The sequence below is a fragment of the Triturus cristatus genome, chromosome 2_1 (genome assembly GCF_964204655.1).
Source record: "Triturus cristatus chromosome 2_1, aTriCri1.1, whole genome shotgun sequence".
In the NCBI taxonomy this organism is placed as follows: domain Eukaryota; kingdom Metazoa; phylum Chordata; class Amphibia; order Caudata; family Salamandridae; genus Triturus; species Triturus cristatus.
The window spans coordinates 1,121,887,913-1,121,907,076 of NC_140581.1; the positions used below are offsets into that span (position 1 = coordinate 1,121,887,913).

General features: G+C 47.0%; 1 protein-coding gene across 10 annotated transcripts in view; it reads left to right on the plus strand.

Annotated features, from left to right (window-relative positions):
* YTHDC1 (YTH N6-methyladenosine RNA binding protein C1) overlaps positions 1-19,164 on the plus strand; it is a 140,656-nt gene that overhangs the window by 118,334 nt on the left and 3,158 nt on the right. For 6 of the 10 annotated variants that reach the window (XM_085636518.1, XM_085636522.1, XM_085636523.1 and 3 more), the window contains one exon: positions 15,853-15,918. The exons of the other annotated variants lie outside the window; for them this stretch is intronic. In XM_085636518.1, the coding sequence (XP_085492644.1) occupies positions 15,853-15,918 (66 nt within the window). The remainder of the gene's footprint in view (positions 1-15,852; positions 15,919-19,164) is intronic. 10 annotated transcript variants of the gene reach the window in all.

Genomic DNA, 19,164 nt, shown 5'->3' on the forward strand with positions numbered 1-19,164 from the left:
CGAGGCCTAAAAAGGCAGTCCATGGTGGTAAGAAACTCTTGCACCTGTTCGGGAGCTGCAGACGGACCCGGGTAAGGCAGGTAGGCCGCAGGACTCAAAGGCTCCAAAGGGGCCGCAGGGGCAGAGCCCCTGTCCCCCTCGTCTGCATCCGAGGACCGACGGTGGGACGTCGGAGAGCGAACACGCTTCTTCGACTTCTTTTTATGTCGTTGCTTACCGGAATCCGAGGGCGAAGACTTGGAACCCGAGGAGCGACGACTGCGGCCCTGTGAGCGGTCCCGGGAACGGTCCCTGGACCTGGAGCAGCGTTTGGACGAGTGCCGGACTTTATGCAGCTTCTGGCGCCGCTCCCTCATAGCCTTAGGGGCCATGGCTCGACAGTCCCGGCAAGAGCGGGAGTCATGGTCGGTCTCCAGGCAGTAGAGGCAAACATCATGGGGGTCCGCCACCGACATGTTGCGACGACAGGCCCCACAAGACTTAAAGCCAGGCATCCCTACGTGCACCAGGAGAAAAAAAGGGAGACAAAGTCTCAAAAGAGTAGTCAAAAAGTGACTACGGTACGTGCTCTATCTGGATCTGCGCTTGCTGGCGCGGAAAAAGAAAGAACTGACGTCCGCGCGCATGGTTGGTGCCTAAGTAGTCTCCGTGACGTCATCTCGGCGCTTACGACGCCTTTGACGGACGCGGAGCCGCACGACGCCACCTACTGATGCGCAGGGGTACTGCTACAAAAGACTTTCTGGATCCAGTCTGACGCCTGGGGATATTCTAAGGTAAGGAATCTATCACTAACGTGTCTCTTTCAGATACTGAGGACACGGGTGAGAATGATAACTAGTGGGTAACTGGGAAGGTGCGTACGTGGAGGAAACAGCACGGAAGTTTGGCAGCGTGAATCTTTCTGGATTCACTATGGTGTGCATTATTCCGCGATCTGGTGGTTGGGTCCGGATTCGTAGTCTTTCTTTTGTTTTGTTTTTGTAGCCCAGGTGGGCGTCGACGTCCCACCATTTGGTGCACCTCTCGTGACGTCGTCGTGCTTCCTGCGGAAGTCCCACCTTTGTGGCGCCATCTTCAGATTCTTTTTTCCGCCGTTGGGTCTGGATCGTCATCGAGAAGCTCCAGAGTTTTAGACGAAGGAAGAAGGAAAATACGTGAGTTTCATCGAAGGAGTACCTTTAGAAGACTACAGAGAGAAAGGTATTACAGCCGGGACGACGAAGGAGGGGATCCTCGAAATTCTTCGACGCACAGAGGAAAATGCGCACTCAGAGGCTCTGAGCGCAATGGACAAGACACCATTTAAGTTCTGCCCTAACTACCACCACAAGTTCGCGCAGAAGGACCAACATCCAGTGTGCAACCTTGGCCTGCCGTTCGACCACGAGAGCAAGGACTGCAACGCCTGTTCCACCTTCGCGCCGAAGACTCTCCGGGTGAGAGAACGTCAGAGGAGAGCCAACTTCAGCATGGAAGGCAAGGGTAAGGCCCCGTCGCTGTACGATCTGGGCCTATCCACCGACGATGAAGACAACATCGCCGAGGGACCTGAAGTCTTCACGGTCGCAGAGCGATAAGAAAACGCCTGACGAGGTAAGAGACACGTCGAGTACAAAACCACCGAAAGGGCCCCGAAAATCGGATGGTGACTCTCGAAAAAATGAGTCAAAGTCCTCGAAGGAAACACCGGCGCCGAAGATTTCGACGTCCACCAGTGGTTCAAAGGACAAAAGGCCGAGCGGATCCTTCGAGAAGGACTCCCAGGTCCCGAAGACTGCAGAGAGGCAGAGTTCGTCGAAACAGACCCACGAGGTGGGACGTTCGGCGACGAAAGACAAGGCCACGTCGATGCAAGCTCCGTCGAAGAGACCTGCGGTCGACGGCGAGTACATCTCAAGCATGGAGAAGAAAAAGAGAAGGCTCGAGGCGGAGATGGAGAGCATCCTTCAGAGGAAGAAGGAGTTGGACGAACGAATGAAACAATTCAAAATCCCAACAGTCCCGTCAACTGATGTGGAGATCGAGGAAGAAGGGGATTTCGACGCCGAAGAGCAGTCGAGAAGTCCTGAAGAGGAGGAAGAAGGCACCTACTATGAGGGAGAAAGTGATGATGAGGTTCAGCAGTCGTTCTACGGCTTGGCGCCGTCGACGAGTCAGGAACTGGAATGGCAGGACATCGACACCGAAAACCCCGAAGAGCCCGTGCACTCGTATCCTTCGAGGCCTTAGCCGCCTGACGACATCGGGGCGTACAACATGGTCGTCAAGAGTGCTGCAGCAGCCTTTGGTGTGAAATTGGACGAGGAGAAGCCGAAAGCAGACTTCCTACTCAAAACCCTGCTCCCCATCCAGACGAGGAGCCAGTTCCTCCCCATGCTCCAAAGTGCGATGAACCAAGCGAAGGAGGCGTTTAAGGACCCGGGAACATGCCGGTCCATCACACCCAGAACGGAAAAAAAGTACAAGCACTCCTCGCAGGATCCTCCTTACATCAAGGGATCGGTCACGGCAGATTCCATCATTGCTTCCACGGCCAGGAAAAGAGCCAATGTGCCGGCGACCTCGGGGCCACCTCCTGATAAGGAGAGCAGAAGGATGGACCTCACTGGGAGGAAGGTAGAAAGAAACGCCGCAATGCACTGGCGCATGGCAAACTCAAACGCGCTACTGAACAGACACCAGTACCAGCACTGGGATGAGATGGGAGAACTAGTCAAGCATCTCCCAGAAGAGTACCGCCAAAGAGCTTCCCATCTAGTGGAGGAAGGGAAGAATATCGCCAACTCATGCATCAAGACTGCATTGGACGGGGCGGAAACTTCGAGCAGGCTGATGGCCATAGGGATCACTGAAAGGAGTCAGGCTTGGCTCAGAATTTCTGGATTCAAGCAGGAAGTCCAGAATAACATACTGAACACCCCTTTCAACGGTGAAACGCTGTTCGGGGAAACTGTGGACGAGAAGCTCACCCAGCTGAAAAAGGAAAATGAGACAGCAAGATCCATGGGAGCCCTGCAATTCAGAGGAATGCGAAGAGGCACCCCAAATCGGAGACCCTACGGAAGGGGAGGAAGCCAGCAGGGTACGTCGCACCAGACATTCCAGCACGGGCAGCAGGGTGACAGTCACAGCCAGCACGGACAGCAGAAGCAGAACTGGCAGTACCAGCCTCGAGGCCAGTCCTTTCGAGGGAGAGGAAACGGACGTGGCCAAAGGAGGAGAGGGGGGGACCAACCCTCATCTAAGTGACTACACACACAAAAGGACGCTCAACCACAGCATACCCCGAAGGGTGAAGCGCAATGTAAGAACACCAAGGGGGTTACGCAAAACAAGCGCCTATGAGCATGCAACACCGGTAGGCAGAAGACTGGGCCTCTACCTTCGACAATGGCAACAAATAACATCAGACAAATGGGTTCTAAACGTCATACAGCACGGATACTGCATAGAGTTAGAGAAAAGGCCTCCAAACAAGAAACCAAAGAGAAGACAGCGCTCGGGTCAGGAGCTCGCTCAACTCAGGGAGGAGACACTTCAACTACTGAAAAAGAAGGCCATAGAACCAGTGCCACGCAGAGAAAGGAACAAGGGAGTGTACTCAAACTACTTCCTTGTACCAAAGGTGGACGAATCACTAAGACCCATCCTGGACCTAAGGTTCCTAAACAAATTCATAAAGACGCAAAAATTCAAAATGACAGCACTACAAGAAGTGCTACCCCAAATACGAGGCGGAGACTTCATGGCCACCGTGGACCTCAAGGACGCCTACCTGCACATCCCAATGAACAGGCGACACAAAAACCTGCTAAGGTTCAACATCAACCAGGATCATTATCAGTTTACAACCCTGGCATTCGGCCTAAAGTCAGCCCCAAGGGTCTTCACAAAATGCCTTGCAGCAGTAGCAGCGTACCTACGAAGGGAAGGGATTCATGTGTATCCTTACCTTGACGACTGGCTGGTCAAAGCATGCTCTCGCGACAAGTGCGAGGAGCACGCAGAACGGGTGACAAGAACACTAACAAACCTGGGGTTCTCGATATACTGGGGGAAGTCATCGATAGAACCAGAACAGGTGAAGATCTTCCTGGGAACAAAGATCAACACCATAGACGGCACGGTGATGCCCAGCGACAGAAGAACAATAGCCCTGCTGAACGAGACGCGTCTCTACCAGAAGGGGCGAGTTCTGACAGTGAGAACAGTGAGCAAGATCATGGGGATGATGGCGTCATGCATCCACCTAGTCCCCAATGTACGGCTTCACATGAGACCATTCCAAGAATGGCTGCAACAGCAATGGTCACAAGCAAGCGGGAGTTGGGAGGATCTAGTGGTTGTTACGCACGCGGTGCAGGAGGAGATAACATGGTGGAACAGGGAGAACTTAACTACAGGAAAGACCTTGAAACCACCAAACCCAACTGTGACCATTACCACGGACGCATCACAAATAGGATGGGGAGCACACATGAACAAACTCAGGGTGAGGGGTCTGTGGACTCCGGCAGATGCGGTCAGACACATCAATTACCTGGAATTGAAGACTGTCCTGCTACCACTGAAGGCCTTCCAGAAACAGATATACAACCAGAAAGTAATGATCCAGACGGACAATACGACTACCATGTTCTATATCAACAAGCAGGGAGGGACACAATCGTTCCCCCTTTCCTCTCTGGCACAGGAGATTTGGAAATGGGCCATCCCACTCAAGATAGACCTGCTGGCCATACACCTACCTGGGAAGGACAATGTGGAGGCAGACTGGCTCATCAAACAGACATCGGCATCCCACGAGTGGGAGCTCAATGGACAGGAAACGCAGAGGCTGTTCCAGAGGTGGGGAACACCAACAATAGACCTGTTTGCAACACGCCTGAATACAAAATGCCAAAACTTCGCATCCAGACAACCAGAACAGCAATCGCAAGGGAATGCCCTATGGATAAGTTGGTCAAGGACATTTGCCTACGCTTTTTCACCGATACCGCTGTTACACAGGGTGCTCGACAAGTGCAGAACCAGCAACATGACACTGATCCTAGTAGCACCGCAGTGGGCAAGGCAGACATGGTTCTCTCAAATAGTGGAAATGGCACAAGGCACTCCTCACAAATTCACAAGAAGAAAGGACCTGCTCTCCATGCAGAACGGAGAGGTCCTGCACCCAGAACCAGAGAGCCTCAGCCTGGCGGCATGGCTCCTGAAGACTTAGTTTGCACACCTGAACCTACCTCCAAGCACTATGCGAGTGCTGCGGGAGGCAAGGAGACCTACAACACGAAAATGCTATGGGGAGAAATGGAAAAGGTTCACAATATGGTGCAGCAGAAATAAACTACAGAATAAAATGACAACAGAGTCAACGGTGCTTAGATATCTCACACACCTACTAAGAAGTAATCTATGCTCATCCTACCTAAGGGTACACCTAGCGGCAATCGTAGCTTACACACGAGGGGAGAGAGGAGGAAGTCTCTTTACGTCACAGGTAGTAAAGAGGTTCCTGGAGGGGGCGAAAAGAATTGCGCCACCAAAGAGGATACCGCCACCGGCATGGAACCTCAACGTGGTCCTAACCGGGCTTATGAAGGCACCGTTTGAGCCCATCCACAAGGCCACGCTGCAAATGCTGACAATGAAAACAGCCTTCCTGGTAGCGATAACCTCGCTGCGCAGAGTGAGCGAGCTGCAAGCACTGACACTGCAAGAGCCCTACATACAGATACACAAAGATAGGGTGGTTCTAAGAACGGACCCACACTTCATGCCTAAGGTGGTGTCGGCATTCCATATGAACCAGACAATTCAGATACCGAGTTTCTTTCAAAACCCCACGACAAGCGCAGAAAGAGCACTGCACTACATTGAGAGGACCAAAGAGCACAGGAAGACCAAGCAGCTCTTTGTCTCTTTTGCAACTAGTTTCCTGGGTAGACCCGTGACAAAGGCCACCATTGCACGATGGATTGCACTAACAATACAATTCTGCCACAAACAAGCAGGGCAGGAACTATCGGATGGGCCACGAGCCCACTCCACAAGGAAGAAGGGGGCAACTATTGCCTTTCTGGCAAATACGCCCATTCAGGACATATACCTGGCGGCAACATGGGCTTCAGTGCACACGTTCACTAAGCACTATTGCGTGGACATTCAGATGAACAAGGAAGCACAAGTAGGACAGAAGGTGCTTCAACACATATTCAACAGCCAACACTCATCTACCACCCAGCCGCCACAGAGATAACAAACCGCTACAAAGTCTATGCACAGCATAGTGAATCCAGAAAGATTCACGCTGCAAAACAAATAGTTTCTTACCTCTCGGTGTAGTTTTGCAGCTTGAAGGTCTTTCTGGATTCACTAGCGAACCCACCCACCTCCGCCAGGAAGATGAGGATGGAGATAGAGGTGGAAGGACTAAGATCAGAATAATTGGAATAGTAAAGAGAATTGGAAAAGGAAAATTAAGACAACGCCTAGTTTAAAAAAAAAAAAGAACCCGAAGATGGCGCCCCAAAGGTGGGACTTCCGCAGGAAGCACGACGATGTCACGAGAGGTGCACCAAATGGTGGGACGTCGACGCCCACCTGGGCTATAAAAAAACAAAAGAAAGACTACGAATCCGGACCCAACCACCAGATCGCGGAATAATGCACAGCATAGTGAATCCAGAAAGATCTTCAAGCTGCAAAACTACACCGACAGGTAGGAAACTATTCGTTCCCTAATAGGTACAGGGTGTACAGAGTCCACAGTCCCCCAGGGTTTGACAGAGGTTAAAGTTAGATATAACCTTACTCTCTAAAGTGGTAGCTTGGTCGAGCAGTAAGGCAGTACCAGAGGACAGTGTAAAGCATTTGTTGTACACACTCAGTCAGCAAATGGTCTCACACACTCAATAACTGAACTCTAGGCCAATGATTTATACATAAAAAAATATATATGCTTGTTTTATTTTAGAACCATCACTTGGATTTAAAATATACTTTCTCAGCATGATATGTTTCATATAAATACTTTTGCAAAATGCAATAAGCTTTTGTACACAGTTACAAGTGGTTGCAGTAGGCAATTCTATTTTTTAAACACAACAATGCATTGAGCTCAATGGTAGTTTCATGTTATTTGCCAGTTTACTTTTAGGATTACTTTTGGAATTCCAGGACTGGATCCTTGATTCAGTCCTGGGTCAGTACTCAGAATCAAGTGATGAAAGTCGACTTAATTACTGTAATGATTTTTAAACAATATTTGGCTATTTTAAAAGTTGACACTTTGAAAATATTTCAAAGGAAACATGCAATGATTCCCTATGGAAGAAAATTCAGGTTACAGGTACAGTAGGTTCTCGTTACTTTTGTAATCCTGTACTGGGTGCCTAGACTCCGTACTGGGACCTTTATCCAAAACAGGTAAGTAATTACGTTTTCAGATATTATACGATTTTTGAAGAATATTTAAAGATTGCAGAAATCGACTCAGAAGAAATTTCACAGAAAAACAGTCAATGGATTCCTATGGAAGAAAATTGAGTTAAGGGTAAGTACAGTTGTAAGTATTTTTCATAGTCCGTGCTGGGCACCAAGATCCAGCACTGGGAGCTCACCTAAGAGCAGGTGAGTAATTTCGTTTTCGTTACTCGGCTGATTTTTGGTGAATATTTTAAGATTTGAAAAGTCCACACTTAAAAGAAATTTCAGGAAAAAGCCAGTCAATGTTACCCTATAAGGAAAATAGAGTTTGCGGTTTAAGGGTAAGTACTCGACTGGCAGAGTTGAGGTTCTGGGCATAGACTCAGGGGTCCCCCAGGGTCAGGTAGTTAAGGTTGGTTCACCCTCAGCGGCTCTAGGGCGGCCGGGTGCAGAGAGAGTTAGGCCCAATGTTATCCTATGAGGGATAGGGGGGCCTTGGTTGGTGGCTGCTGACTGGCAAGCCACGCGGCTGTGGGAGCTGAGCTCCTGGTCACTTACTCTGGGGAAGTGGGTAGGTGTAGAGTTTTCACTGCCAGGGCCACCCGGGTGGCTGGGTGCAGAGTGCTTTTGAGCCGTCGGGCGCTCAATTGATTTCAATGGGAAATCTCCAGTTTAGAAAAAGACTGCAAGCTCGGGGACGAGGACTCTTCAGGTGCCACCACCACTTCGAGAGGTAAGTTGGGTAGTTGGAGGATAGGTAGGTACCCCGGGATTGGGCACAGGGGGCCGTGGGGCACCGCTTGCAGGGGTGCCTTTTGGTGTCGGGAAATCTTACCCTCTGTTGATCGCGGTTGGGGGGGCACCTTGTTCTGAGGCTGCAGGCTTCAGGAGTGTCGAGGGAGGTCCTTCGGTGCCGGACTCGGGGTCACAGACGCCGTGGGGTCGTCCTGGGGTCTTTGTTCACTCCGGCACTGGCCATGCTTGGCTGGTGCAGTGTGCGCTGGGTTCGCGGTTCCGGGCTGCTGCCAGGGATTAGAGATAGGTTTTTGAGTAGAGCTTCTACTCAAGGGAGTCCCAGGGGCTTAGAGCCAAAAGGTAGCCAGGTCCTCCGAGGTTGGTGAGGTTGCTGGCCACAAGAGGTGCTGGGTTGGAGCAGGTTCAAGGGTCGAAAGGCCGGTAGGGCTGGGCCCAAAGCAGTTGGTGTCTTCCTCTTTTCAGCCGCTGCAGGGCAGATCTTCTTTCTTCTTGCTCTTTGTAGTTTCGAATCTGGAATCTGGGGAAGGAAGGTTCAGGGAACCCCTAAATACTAGATGTGGGGCGTTACAGGTAGGTGAACGGCAGGGACCAATGGGTCCCTGTCCTGGGGTGGGCACACCCCCTATCCTGCCTCTCTCCTGTGGGAGGGGGGCAGTAGCCTAGTCCTGATAGGGTAGGGCTGCCCATCTTCAAGATGGCGAGAGCCCGGAGATGTGCTTCACCTCGCCTCCCCCACCTGAGGGGTGGGGTCTGCAGGCTGGCACATCCCCTGTCCTTATTTGGGGTTTCCGGCCAAAGCTTCCCGCCAGAGTGGGGGTTGCAGGGGCCTGGGGAAGCTCACAGAGGCGGCATGCCTTTGAAGCTACCCCCTGCCCATCCTGGGGGAGGAGATTTAGCACCTCGCCCAGGATGTGCATTGTTACAGGCCCAGGAGAGCAAGGGCTCTCCTACCCAGGGGTCCAGCAACATGTCTGTTGGGTGGCAGCCTCCGAGCAGACGTGGATTGAAGGTTAGGTTTAAGGGGGCACCTCTAAGATGCCCTCTGGGGTGCTGGGTACATTAAATCCCACACTGGCATCAGTGTGTGTTTAATATGCTGAGAAGTTTGATACCAAACTTCTCAGTTTTTAGTGTTGCCATTATGGTGCTGTGGAGCTCGTGTTTGACGAGCTCTCAGCACCATGTACTCTTAAATGGCAGCACTGCACTTACAGTGCCCAGGAATGGACCTGGGTACTGTAGGGGCACAGGGCTCCTGCTCCTGTGCCCACACCATTGGCATAAGGCACCCAGCTAGAGGGGTGACTGATGTATGCCATGGCAGTGTAGGTGATGGGCATGGCACACAGGGATGTGTGCCATGTCGACTTGGTTTTTGTCTTGCACCCAAACACTCAGCCTGCAAAGGCAGTGTGTGTGTGTAAGGGTACATGGCCTCTAAGGGTGGCACAAGGAGTACTGCAGCCCTTGGAGGCCTTCCCTGGTCACAGGGCCCTGGGTACCTAGGGTGCCATTGACCAGGGGCTGACATGTGGCCAGGGTTTGCCAATTCGGGTTTGGTTTGTTTTAGGGAAGGAACATAGGCCCTGGGCACCTGATTGGCAGGAGTCCAGGGCACACTCAGTCAGAGTACATTCAGCAATTCAGCAAAAAGTGGGGGCATACCATGCAAGAAAGATGGCACTTTCTCACACTCGTGACTTCCAAAGACTTTCCAAGAGGAAAAACAACTGCAAACATCCGGGCCCAACACCAGATGGTGATCTATGCACAGTGTGTAGATCTGCAGCTCTACATGCCAAGAACGGATGCATACTGGTAAGTAGCATCTGCCTTTCTTCCATAGGAAACCATTGACTGTTTTTCTGTGAAATTTCTTCTAATTGTCGATTTCTGCAAATTACAAATATTCTTTAAAAATCGTACCAACTGTGAAAACGTAATTACTTTCCTGTTTTTAGATAGAGGTCCCAGTACTGAGCCTAGGAGCCCAGCCCTGGATTACAAAAGTAACGAGAACATACTTTACCTGTAACTTGAATTTTCTCCCATAGGGAATCATTGACTGTTTTCTATGAAATTTCTTCTAAGTGTCAACTTTTAAAATAGCAAAATATTGCATAAAAATCATAACGGAAACGAATGTACTAACTTGTTTCCAAGACCTGTCCCAGGACTGAATCTAGGATCCAGTCCTGGAATTAGAAAAGTAATCCTGAAAGTAATCTATTGCAAATAACAACTCACATTGAGCTCAATGTATTATTGTGTTTGAAATTGTGTTGCCTATTGCAACAACCTGTAACTATTGTCTACAAAAGTCAATTGCATATTGCAAAAGTATTTAACTAAAGCCTCTCATTCTGAGAAAGTATATTTTAATACCTATTGTTGGTTCTAAAATAAAACAAGCATATATTTTTATATAAACCATTGGCCTAGAGTTCAGTTCTTGAGTGTGAGACACAATTTGCCGACTGTACAACAAATGCTTTATACTGTCCTCTGATACTGCCTTACTGCTCGGCCAAGCTACCACTTTATAGAGTAAGGTTATATCTAACTTTAACCTCTGCCAAACCGTTGACTCTGTACACACTGTACCTATTTGGGAACAGTATATACAGAGCCACTTTCTCACACCTTTGGCCACCACCCTTTCCTCCTTTTAACGCCCCTAAATGTATTTAGGGGAGACCCTGACACAAGGAAGATTCTACCCACCGGAAGAGAAGGACACATAAAAGAGCTGCGAAAAGCAACTGAGGAGCAGCAACTGACTTGGTGCCGGCCTGCCTGCAGTCCTGCAGCTGCTCTGCTTACAAAAGCCTGGGAGGACTGCCAGTACTTTGAAATGAAACCAGGCTCTCCTATTAAGTAGCAGAGCTGCTCCCCTGCAGGCACCGAAGAACAACTGCAAGGACTCTGGATTTCCAAAAGCCCGACAACAGAGTGCACCACTACCCCCATGCCCCGTAGCCTGAGTCGAAGTGGGCCAACTGTGCCAGTGAGATCCTGAGACCCTCCAGAGCTAACCCCACTTTGGGTATGCCTGGACTGTACTCCCACCTGCAGCCTATTGGTGCATGCCCCCTCTGCCGTGGGTGTCTCCTGCAGTGAAAATTGGACGCCTCAAGACACCACTGCACCAAGCCCCACAGCCTGAGGATAAGTAGAACAAAGGTGTCCTTACGTGCCCAAGGAGTATCATGAGACCGGAGCCCTCCCCACCCGTTGGTTCATCTGGACTACCTCCCCTCCTCCCCCACCTTTCGTACTTGCAGCCTTTGTTCCTGGACCACTTCCCATTGAAACCAGCGGGGCACCCGACGCCTAAAAAGCCCCTCTGCACCCGGATGCCCCAGTGCCTCCTTGGACCTTGCCCCGTACTTAGCTTAACTTCAAAAGACTTGTTTTATTAGTCGCTGCTAAGTAACTTGTATGCAGTATGTGTTTACCCCATAGGATAACATTACAGCATTAGAGCTGATACAAATATATTTACCAGTTTTCTTCAAAACTGCTATTTTAAACAGTACTTACCCAGTTTTGGTGCAAAACATTGTATGAAAATACATGCTAGGTTTCTTAATTGGTGTACATATCCTAATTGAGTGTATCATTTATTGACTGTGTGAATGCAACAAATGCCTAAGACCTCCTCCTCTTTGATCAGCCAAAGGCTGCTCGACCGCACTACTACAAAAATCACTTAAGGATTGTTAAAGCAAGCCCTGTTCATTCATAAGGTTTACCATGACTCTACACAATATACCTCTTTTTGGTATATTATATAAAGAGCCCGCTTCCTACACAGACCTATCATCCACTTCCCTTGATTGACAAAATCAATCAAAATGTCTTGCAATGCAATCTTAAGTCCTCCTCACCTTTATGTGCTTCAGCATAAAAGTCCTAATTTGGTTCACCTCCTTTTTCACCAGTTAGAAACAGCTGAGTAGGCCAGGCATTGCCACCTCTAACCCAACAATGATATTGTGCTGTGTCCCATTAGGGTCTAGCCTCGTCACCCATGCTATTCAACCTCCATATGGAGCTGTTAAAGGTCCTCATTGAATGAACAGTTGGCAAAATCCATCACTGTGCTCACAGCACCCAAATCTATATGTCAAGTAATTCTATACAAGATATCCACATTCTGAAATGTGGATATCTTGAATTGTTAACCCTTTCTGTACCCATGACGTGCTGGACTCGTCATGAAGTACAGTCGCGCTGTGCCCATGACGAGTCCAGCACGTCTTGAGGCATTCCCTGGGGAATCCCTCTGGTGCGAGCACCAGAGGGATTCCCTTTAATTAAAAATAGCCTCGGGAGCTGGGCAAGAGGCTATCTCAGCCCCCTGAGCACGTAGAAAGACGGGAGAGGTATCGTTGGCAAGGGGAGAATCTCCCCTTTCCAATGGTACCCCTCCCCAGTGGATCCCTGCTTGGGGATCGCCACAGGAGGACGATCCCCAAGCAGGGATCCACCCACTAGACACCAGGGAGGGGGGAGCGGCCCCTTGGGCAAGGGCCTTTGCTCCCCCCGAATGATTTTGGCATTATTTAGTCTTTTTGCTCCCCCTCGGGGGCAGATGGGGGGGCCCCCAATCTGCCCCCCCCCCCCCCCCCCCCCCCCCAAGGAGGCAGATGGGAGCTGTAGCCCCCAATCTGGCCCCCCCTGGGGGTGCAGAATGCCCACTAGAAACCATGGATTTTTTTGTTTTATTAGTGTAGGGGTAGGGGCTCCCCAAAATGGGCATGACAATACCCCACCTAACCCCCAGAGAAATTCCAGTCTTCCTGCCCGCCCCAGGAGGGCAGATGGTGGCAGTGGCCCCTGATCTGCCCCCTGGGTAAGGAAACGTTGGGGGATCCACGCAAGCCATACCTCCCTGGAATCCCCCGGGTGTCTAGTTTTCAGAAATGTGTTGGTTTGGTAGGTTTCCCTAGGTGCCGACAGAGCTAGGGTTCAAAACTACAGCTAGGTACTTTGCCAAAAAAGGTTCATTTTTCACTGCGAAATTGAGGTGTGTCCATGATGCGTTTTGCGCAGTTTCCTGTCGCGGGCACTAGGCCGACCCACACAAGTGAGGTACCATTTTTATCGGAAGACATTGGGGAACACGGTGTGGGTGGAAATTTGTGGATCCACGCAGATTCCAGAACTTTCCACCAGAGAAATGTGGAGAAAATGTGTTTTCTTTAACTAGTTTTTAGGTTTCCAAGGGATTCTGGGTAACAGAACCTGGTGGGAGGCAGTCAAGTCACCCCATCCTGGATTCCCCTGGGTGTCTAGTTTTCAAAAATGTATAGGTTTGCTAGGTTTCCCTAGGTGCCGGCAGAGCTATGGTTCAAAAACTACAGCTAGGCACTTTGCCTAAAAAGGGTCATTTTTCACTACAAAATTGAGGTGTCCACGTTACGTTTTGCGCCGTTCCCTGTCGCGGGCACTAGGCTGACCCACACAAGTGAGGTACCATTTTTCTCTGAAGACTTTGGGGAACGCGGGGTGGGTGGAAATTTGTGGATCCATGCAGATTCCAGAACTTTCCACCAGAGAAATGTGAGGGAAAAGTGGGTTTTTTTGGCAATTTGTTAGGTTTGCAAGGGATTCTGGGTAACAGAACCTGGTGGGAGGTAGTCAAGTCACCCCATCCTGGATTCCCCTGGCTCTCTAGTTTTCAAAAATGTATAGGTTTGCTAGGTTTCCCTAGGTGCTGGCAGAGCTAGGGTTAAAAAACTACAGCTAGGCACTTTGCTAAAAAAAAGGGTAATTTTGCATTGTGAAAATGTGGTGTGTTCACGTTGGGTTTTGAGCCATTTCCTGTCGTGGGCACTATGCCTACCCCTACAAGTGAGGTAACATTTTTATCGGGAGACTTAGGGTAATTCAGATTTGTAAAGGAACTGTTATTACCTATTGACTTTCGATGCATTTCTGCCTTCCAAATGACATTGTGTAAAAAAGAATCATTCTAAAAAATGACTGATAATTCTCATGCTAGTATGAGTATTCCCAAATTCGGAAATGTGCAAATATCTACTGTTTCTAAACTCTATATTTTGTTCCCATTTCAGAATTATATAGGTGTCTTTCATACCGATTTTTTCCATGTACACATTTTTACAGAATAATTACTATATACCCGGTACATAATAAAAAACGATTGCAAGTTGCTGCTCAGTTTTTGGCTCTGGGTTTGTCGGGTTCTTGGTGAACCTACAAGTTCTATATATCCCCACAACCAGTAATGTCCATCGGATGTAACGGTACATTGCTTTCAAAGAGCTGTCATAATTAGAAGAGGTTACAGGTGAAAACGTTGACACAACATTTTCAATTTATCCTATATTTAACTGTTAGTTTCTATAAAGAAACCTTGATGGATCTACACAAATGACCCCTTGCTGAATTCAGAATTTTGTCTACTTCTCTAAAATGTATAGCTTTCCAGGATCCATTATTGCTTTTGTACCCATTTCTACCATTAACTGGAAGGAGGTCGAAAGCACAAAAAATAGCAAAAATAGGCTATGTCCCAGAAAAATGCCAAAACTGTGTAAAAAATGTTGGGTTTCTGACAAAAGTCTGGTATCCCCTAAAAACTGGGAAAATGACGATTTCAGCCCCACAAACCCTTTTTTGATAACACTTGCAGGGAAAAACCCAGATGCTTTCATTTGCAGCCCGTTTTTCCCATTTTCCCCCCAAAAACTACATTTTGCTGTATTTTGGCTCATTTCTGTGACCCCTTCAGGGGAATCCACAAACCCTGAGTACCTTCAGAATCCCCATGATGTTGGAAGAAAAGGACGCAAATTTGGCGTGGATACCTTATGTGGTCAAAAAGTTACAGGGGCCTCAGCGCGCACTACCCCAAATAGCCAAAAAAGGGCGTGGCACAGGAGGGGGAAAAGGCCTGGCAGCCAAGGGGTTAAAGAAACCATACAATGTTTTCAACCCAATCCTTTCACCTGAAGTAAATTCTTGGACATCGGTATTGACCTCTCTCGATCACTGACCTCGAATAAACCTGAATGCAAACTTTGCCAGAATGTCGACTCTCATCCCTTCCGCAACCCCCTTTTCAAATTTTAACTTGAACCCTTCTCGCCACTGAACGCCCACCTTGCCCAAGCCCTGGTAATCTTCCAAGTTAATTATGCAAATGTATTCTCATCAGAGTCCCCGAGTGCTCACTTTCACGACGGTAGGCTGTCATGTTGCTGTCTGCTTGGGGTCCAACACTTTTCAAATACGGCCACAACTGCCGTTATGCCCGAATTAGTATACATAATGCACAACATTCACACTAAACACTCAAATGATCACAATCCAAAATGGAGTTTCGTCTGAAAGAGTTTTATGGGCCACTAACAATTTGAAAGCGGGCGTTATGTGGAGCCATCGTTACTTGGTAAGTAACTTATTTTCATTTGCTCAGTTTATGGACGTGGGCCTGCTCCTATAGCTCACAGGTAGTGTTCTTTGCTACAAGAGTGAAGTTTTAGGAGAGTAAGCCAAGACTGTGTTAGGATAACGTGTTCGAAGTAATTCCTAGGGGGCCGTTATAAGATTTTAGTGAGGCTGTGGCACTCGGGTGTGCTCAGCGTGGCAGAGAAACACTCACAAATTGTTTTTCATAATCTGTACGTCTAGGTACAGGGGGGCCACAGCAGGCAACATGAAGATTTCCATTTCAACAGCTCACAGTATGCAAAACAGGTATATCCATGTAGCCATATAATTCTCAAATTACTGGTTCTGTATCGTTATTTATGAAATTAATGTTCATATATTATGTCGGTTCTCTCATTGATGCTCCATAGTGGATAAAGCTTAGCTTATGTTTTGAGCACCGTCCTAACGTCATGAGTTTTCAAAGCACTAGTAAATGTTTTCCTCTGAATTATTCATTTGGTTACTAAAAGTACATGGGATACGTTGACTTTACCAATAGAGATCTGAAGGAATTGTTAAAACGTTTAGGGGAGCTTTTCTTGACTTGGTTTGTTAATAGTAGTCGCTTACAAGGGAGCAGCAGGAAAAGGAGCGCACAGAGACCATGCTTCTGTTAACGTTGAACGTTATAGGGTGTCAACAAAAGGACTGCAAAAATTAATTGTACATTTATTGATTTGTGACTTTTTTTAACATACTGGCAGTCGTAAAACGTTTGCCTCAATTTTGTGGCTGAATTTACCTTGAGAATCATGATAATTTTAACCATGAGCTAAATTAATTTAGACTATAAATTGGTCAGCGCAAGCAGTAAAGAAATTGATTGTCGTATGGTTAGAATAAAATTATTTTTTGAATGTTTTATTATGGAGAGTTCTGTTTTCAGAGTGGCATTACCTAAAACCTGATCACTGCTGAAGTATTTGTGGAACATTTAGTGTCCGGATTTATTTGTTGCGTACTTGGCGCTTTTAACCTTTGTGTGACCTTTCGTTTGTTCAAGGTCATGATGCCCTATTTTTAAATTCGAAAGTCAACCTTGTGTGAATTTGAATATATGTATGGCGTTTCAGAAGTTATGAGTCACCTATACTAGATGTTTGCAAAAGTGGATATTTTGCAGTATTTATGTATCAACATTGAATGACTTAAAAATGTAATCCTGTAAAATGCTGACACTTTTCATAAGGCAAGCTTGAAATCAGACTCAAATGGAAACTGGATCAACATGCTAGTCAGATGTTTATGAATTGGCCGCCTGGGTGTTTTAATTAAAGCCTAGTTAGCCATTTTAATTCAGTGGCAGGACAGGGCCAAATTAATTGGCAAGGGTGACAATTATGCAGCATTAGATAGTCCCATGGGATACTTCACACCCAGTGATCCAAAATAGATCTCAATGCTTTTGAGAATGTTTCTTGTAATTGCTGAGTACTTAAATCAGGGCCACTGGAATTAAGCGACAGTGTGGCAAAGGCTTTATTTTTGCATAATTATGGATTTGCCACATAATTTATCAGTTGCATAATCTGCGGATTTTAACAAAATTGTTTCTAGCTCAAACGGTTCAGAAGTTACAAAAAATGCAGTGACGTGTCGTCATGCAGTGAAGGCCATTTGCAAATGTTGACTGGGCACCTTTCTGTTGCTTATTGCTGTATTTGGATATTAAACTGGTGCTGAGTTGCAACCAATGCCTAGACAGTGTTAACATTAGTAAAAATAAAAAAAAGACCAAGTAATGCTATTACAAAATGTGCTACATTACGCCACATAATTTGTTTTTTTTGCCACATAATTTACTCTACCCTGCCTCATAATTTGGCCCTTCCCTGCCACATAATTCCAGTGGCTCTGACGTTAATCAACTGAATAAAAAAGGTTAGCTATAGCAAAATGTCTATAGCTTTAACATTCAATAAAAATTCATTAGTTTGTGGTTAATATCTGCAAATTATGCAGCAGGTGTTTGATTATGTAGAACATGTGACACTTCAATATTTGTGTATAAAACGCAGCACCGTCAATCAGTTGTCAATCTAGCAAAAGTTTTATAAAGCAAATTATCAGGACTCGTCAAAGGCATCAGAAAATAAAACATTGAAATACTGCTTTTGGAGAGCCTCTCTAAGGCATTATTGATCATGCTTTGATTCCTTTGACATAGAATTTTGTGTGTAGTTGCGCTATGAATGCATTTATCATTTGCAGGTACCAGCTAAGAAGAATCTAAATTAGCTGCTATGGGAAATGTTACTGCTTTTTTAAGTGGTATTTACTGTTTGTAGAGCAACTGTGTGTGACCAGAAGTTTGAATCTGACTGCACCACTGTTGTTGCTCCTTAGGAGTGCAACTGGTAGTTTGTGAATCTTGTTATCTCTAGCACCCTTCAACATGATGGGAGTTACTCTCAGATTGGTAGTGTCCATTTTCCGTCCTCCCTTTTATCCTTTTTCCACAGGCGTAATTGGCTCCTGTTCTCCATTGATGCTTAGACATGCAGTGGCAGAACTCCCAGGGCCTTAATTTTCTCTACCAGCATACTTGTATTCCCTCTTCCCATGTTCAAGAGCCAGGGCAATGCATCTGTATCTTTTACTTATCAATAAGCCTGATTTATTGATGTTGATGCTCCAAACTTAGCTGGATTTGTTTATTTTTAGCAAAGATTGTGTGCCCTTTTTGAGTATGCACATTTGAACTTGTATATTATGAAGTCCCTAAATCTACTGTAAACATACTAAAGCTGTGAAATTGTTGCGGTTTCTCTGTTTGTTTAGAGCGGTTGATTATACTTCAATTGTTTCGTCTGACCTTTTACTTTAGCTTATTTAGGAACATGTTAGGCTGTACAAGAATTTTCCTTCTAATGTTTTTTAAATCTACCATCGTTTATTTTCATAGATATTGGATCTGAATTGCTAGGTACCTTTGGCAAATAGAGATCAGCTTGAGTTTTCTACTCCTAAATAGAAATGTGACCTCAAGATCTAAATGCCCCTCCACATTCCTTAAGTCTATGGCTTATTTTGATGCTGCCATCGGTTTAATTACAGGACTGCTACAATGATTAACCCCTTCGGCGCTCATGACGGAACGGTTCCGTCATGAGCGTCGGTTGAGCTGTGCTCATGACGGAACCGTTCCGTCATGACCACGCCCGCGCAAGCAGCGCTCAGCACAGCGGGGGAATCCGCCCCGCATGGAAGGGGTTAAACTATCGATGACATATTTAGGTAAAGCATCTAGGTAATGTCATCTACATATTTCAAGTCGTTTTAATTCATTGGCTTTGGATCATTGTGAGGCTAAAATCTTGTCATGGTTATAGTCTAGAAACACAAGGTTCATATAATTTTCAGTGACTGCACCTTCTGCTTGTGTGCTGCTAAATACATTTCCCATTTACATTGAAAGCAAAAGGTTAGGGCTTGACGGTGTCTTAGTGACATCTTGAAATCCGTTTTACAGTTCATAACATTTTACTACATAATGAAGTGTCATTAGAT